Here is a 4,707-nt window from a genome sequence, read left to right as displayed (position 1 = left end):
CATGAACCTGGGAGGTGGAGCTTGCAGTGAGCCGAGATGGCACCAGTGTACTCTAGCCTGGGCGACAGAGCGAGACTCTGTCTCAAAAAAAAAAAGAAATATTATAAATTTTAAAATATTACATTAAGAAATCAATTTTACTGTGGATACATTTTATTGATATATAATATTCCATTATATAATTTTAACAATCTATCCCCAAATAAGAAATTTCATCATGAGAAAACATAGCATTTGGCAACTTTGTTTGTTTTTTTTTTTTTTTTTTTTTTTTTGAGACGGAGTCTCGCTCTGCCGCCCAGGCTGGAGTGCTGTGGCCGGATCTCAGCTCACTGCAAACTCCGCCTCCCGGGTTCACGCCATTCTCCTGCCTCAGCCTCCCGAGTAGCTGGGACTACAGGCGACTGCCACCTCGCCCGGCTAATTTTTTGTATTTTTTAGTAGAGACGGGGTTTCACCGTGTTAGCCAGGATGGTCTCGATCTCCTGACCTCGTGATCCGCCCGTCTCGGCCTCCCAAAGTGCTGGGATTACAGGCTTGAGCCACCGCGCCCGGCCGGCAACTTTGATCTTCAGTAAAACTAACCTAACCCAAGGCTTTACGATGACATGCATGAAGGAGCGACCTAATGTGTGTGCACCTGTTGCTGTAGCTGGGTTTTGGCGGCAGCACATTATGTGCTAGATGACCAGGCCCTGTTAGAGCCCAGGCACCTAGGGAACAGGGAGCATCAGGACCCCCAGGCTGCTGCTCAGACTTCAAGCCTGTCCTGATGATCCTTATTCCAAATATCATTTTATTTCACCAGTAATTCCCAATATATCTACATCTATGTACTTATTTAGCAGAGATGGGATCTTGTTGTCCAGGTTGGTCTCGAGCTCCTGGCCTCAAGCAATCTTCTGGTCTTGGCCTTCCATAGTGCTGGGATTACAGGCATGAGCCACCAAACCTGACCAATATTTACAATTTTTAGAAGCCACTGTAGAATAATAAAAACTTTTGGCTAGGCGCGGCGGCTCATGCCTATAATCCCAGCACTTTGGGAGGCCAAGGTGGGTGGATCACAAAGTCAAGAGATGAAGACCATCCTGGCCAACATGGTGAAACACCATCTCTACTAAAAATACAAAGATTAGCTGGGTGTGGTGGCGCGCACTTGTAATCCCAGCTACTCAGGAGGCTGAGGCAGGAGAATCTCTTGAACCCAGGAGGCAGAGGTTGTAGTGAGCGGAGATCGCACCATTGCACTCCAGCCTGGGGCACAAGAGCGAGACTCCATCTCAAAAAACAAACAAACAACAACAACAAACTCTTATTTGGCAACTTGCTCAGTCTTCCTTTTCTGAACTTGCACATTGACCATCATGCTATGAGGATGCTCAAGGCTATAAAAGCCCCTCTATAAGCAAATGGAGGGAGGCAGTTCCAGTTTGACCAAAGCAGAAGACGCAGAAGCATCATGCATCAACATTTCAGGCAGTGTTACTCCAGTGCTGATGTGGAGTTCTTTGATTATATTTTTAAATTTCTACCTTTCATTCATTCCTTAGGTAAAGGACACAAGCCCATTCCCTTTCTGCTCTGCTCTTCAGACAGCTTCTTGGGAAACCAGACACTAATCATTTCAGAAGTGACTGTTTATCAAATACACCCTCTGGGGGTGAGGGGTGACTTGGAGGTTGCTGGGCCAGTGTGGGAATCTCCCAGTGTCCCTGTCCGTGCTGTCAGAGACGGTCACTGTTTGGTCCCAGAGGGGTCACTCCCGTTGTGTAACAAAACACCCGTCTGTGCACAGTAAAGGAGACAAGTGACACTCGTCTACCATCGATCAGAGGCTGGGTTTTCATGACACACGGGACAACGTCTTTTTACGTTCCGAGAGACTCTTTTGGAAGTTGCTTACATACCCTGCGTCCTTGAAAAACGAACTTTAGATTAAAAAGGGCACTTATAAACTCAAGTTATACATTCCCAATTTATCAAAGGATGACTCACCAAGACTTTTGAGGAAACCACAGAGTCTTCTGGAAGCATCAGTTACACTGACGTTGAATTTAGCAGCAAAATAAGGCAAAGACTGAGGACACACAGACACTACCAGCACTTTGTGCTTTGAGGTATCACATTTCTAGAAGAAGAAATAGAGAATGTCAGGTATCTGCTGATTACACAAGGAGTAAAAGTTACACATCTTAATGAGAAATTCAGAACAACGTAATGGATGGCCTATGCAAAGACTAATAAAATAGACAAACACCGGCAAACGTAATTAAGGAAAAAGAAGAAAAACAATCAGGATTATGGTGAGGTCTGGGCTTCTGGTAAATATTTTTTTAGAAGTCAGGATTTAAAAAATGAAACATGAGCTGGCTTCAGTGGTGCATGCCTACAGTTCCAGCTACACAGGAGGCTAAAGCAGGAGGATCGCTTGAGGCCAGGAGTTCAAGACTGCAGAGCCTATAATCACACTTAGCAACAGCCACAGCCACTGCGCTCTAGCCTGGGTGACAGAGTAATACTCTGTTTCTTTTTCGTTGTTGTTTCTTTTTTGAGACAGAGTTTCACTCTTATTGTCCAGGCTAGAGTGCAGTGGTACCATTAATCTCCGCTCACTGCAACCTCTGCCTCCCATGTTCAAGTGATTCTCCTGCCTCAGCCTCCCAAGCAGCTGGGACTACAGGGACCCACCACCACGCCCAGCTAATTTTTTGTATTTTTAGTAGAGATGGGGTTTTGCCATATTGGGCAGCCTGGTCTCGAACTCCTGACCTTGTGATCCGCCTGCCTCGGCCTCCCAAACTGCTGGGATTACAGGCATGAGCCATCTGGCCTGGCCGATACTCTGTCTTCAAAGAGACGTAACTACAGATCTAAGAGACTTTGTCAATTTCAGGAACAATGTTATATCGGTAAATGTACATATCTGGAAAAAATAAATAATTTTAAAGGGAAAATACAAATTACAACATTGACCAATGAATAACTGAAATAATTACACAACAATAAAAAAACACACACACTAAAATGGCATCCAAAGATGCCTCTTAAAAGTCATCAGCCTGGTTAGGCATGGTGGCTCACACCTGTCATCCCAGAACTGTGGGAGGCTGAGGCAGAAGAATTGCTTAAACCCAGGAGGTGGAGGTTTCAGTGAAACAGAGGTTGCAGTGAGCTGAGATCGTTCCACTGCACTCCAGCCTGGGCGACAGAGCGAGACTTTCAAAAAAGAAAAGAAAAGAAAAGTAACCAGGCCCGAGACATTTTGTGAGTAAGCCTCATCTACAAACTGTTCTAAAAAAATATTGCATAAACTAGCATAAAACCACAAGCCTATCAGTATCCTTAAACCAAAACTAGATATTGGCAGTGCAATAGAAGACAGGTTCAGATAAAAAAGAGTCAGGGTCCGGGCATGGTGGCTCATGCCTGTAATCCCAGCACTTCGGCAGGCCGAGGCCAGCGGATGGCCTGAGGTCAGGAGCTCGAGACCAGCCTGGCCAACAGGGAGAAACCCCATCTCTACTAAAAATACAAAAATTAGTCAGACATGGTGGTGTGCACCTGTAATCCCAGCTACTCGGGGGCTGAGGCAGGAGAACTGCTTGAACCCAGGAGGTAGAGGTCGCAGTCAGCCAAGATCGCGCCACTGCACTCAAGCCTGGGCGACAGAGCGAGACTCCATCTCAAAAAAGAATAAAAAAATAGACACGCAGCAGGAGGGTGGGGTGGAAGTAATGGGAGAAAAAAAAAAAAAGAAGGCCAGGTACAGTGGCTCATACCTGTAATACCAGCACTTTGGGAGGCCAAGGCGGGTGGATCACTTGAGGCCAGCAATTCAAGACCAGCCTGGCCAACAAGGCGAAGGCCGAAAAAAGAAAGAAATGGACGCACATCTATCAATATATGAGAGAGATGGGGTATTTCAGGTCAACGGGGGAAGAACAGAAGATGCTGGAACAATTTGACTTTTTCGAACAGAAAAGAATGTATCCGGCCGGGCATGGTGGCTCATACCTGTAATCCCAGAACTTTGGGAGGCCGAGGCGAGCAGATCACTTGAGGTCAGGAGTTTGAGACCAGCCTGGCCAACATGATGAAACCCTGTCTCTATTAAAAATACAAAAATTAGCTGGGCATGGTGGTACATGCCTTTAATCCCCGCTACTTGAGAGGCTGAGGTAGGAGAATTGCTTAAACCCAGGAAGGAGAGGTTGCAGTAAACTGAGATCACGCCACTGCACCCCAGCCTGGGAGACAGTGAGACTCCATCTCAAAAAAGAAAAAAAAAGGAGAAAGAATGTATCCACATCTCACACCGTACTAAAATATAAGTTGTAGACTGTACAAGCAGCATAAGATTATATATAAACTGTCAATAAACATAATCTGGGGCAACCAACTTCTCTAAATAAGCAGGAAAATGCAAATGAGATACAATTTTCTATGCATCAGGTTGGAAAAAACTGAATTTGATATTGAATGTGACCAGGATGGCTGCACACAGCTGTTTGCCCATATCACTTAGGGAAGTATAAAGTGACACAGACGGCCGGGCGCGGTGGCTCAAGCCTGTAATCCCAGCACTTTGGGAGGCCGAGACGGGTGGATCACAAGGTCAGGAGATCGAGACCATCCTGGATAACACAGTGAAACCCCGTCTCTACTAAAAAATACAAAAAAAAAAAACTAGCCGGGCAAGGTGGC

General features: G+C 45.7%; 1 protein-coding gene across 2 annotated transcripts in view; it reads right to left on the bottom strand.

Moving 5' to 3' along the window:
* The window catches only part of NARF (nuclear prelamin A recognition factor), a 39,609-nt gene that overhangs the window by 23,621 nt on the left and 11,281 nt on the right, over nt 1-4,707 (bottom strand). For both annotated transcript variants that reach the window (XM_011928353.1, XM_011928441.1), the window contains one exon: nt 1,999-2,131. In XM_011928353.1, the coding sequence (XP_011783743.1) occupies nt 1,999-2,131 (133 nt within the window). The remainder of the gene's footprint in view (nt 1-1,998; nt 2,132-4,707) is intronic.

This window comes from Colobus angolensis, unplaced genomic scaffold, assembly GCF_000951035.1.
Source record: "Colobus angolensis palliatus isolate OR3802 unplaced genomic scaffold, Cang.pa_1.0 Scaffold1, whole genome shotgun sequence".
NCBI classification, from domain to species: Eukaryota; Metazoa; Chordata; class Mammalia; order Primates; family Cercopithecidae; genus Colobus; species Colobus angolensis.
This window is presented reverse-complemented; position numbering and strand designations above follow the sequence as displayed.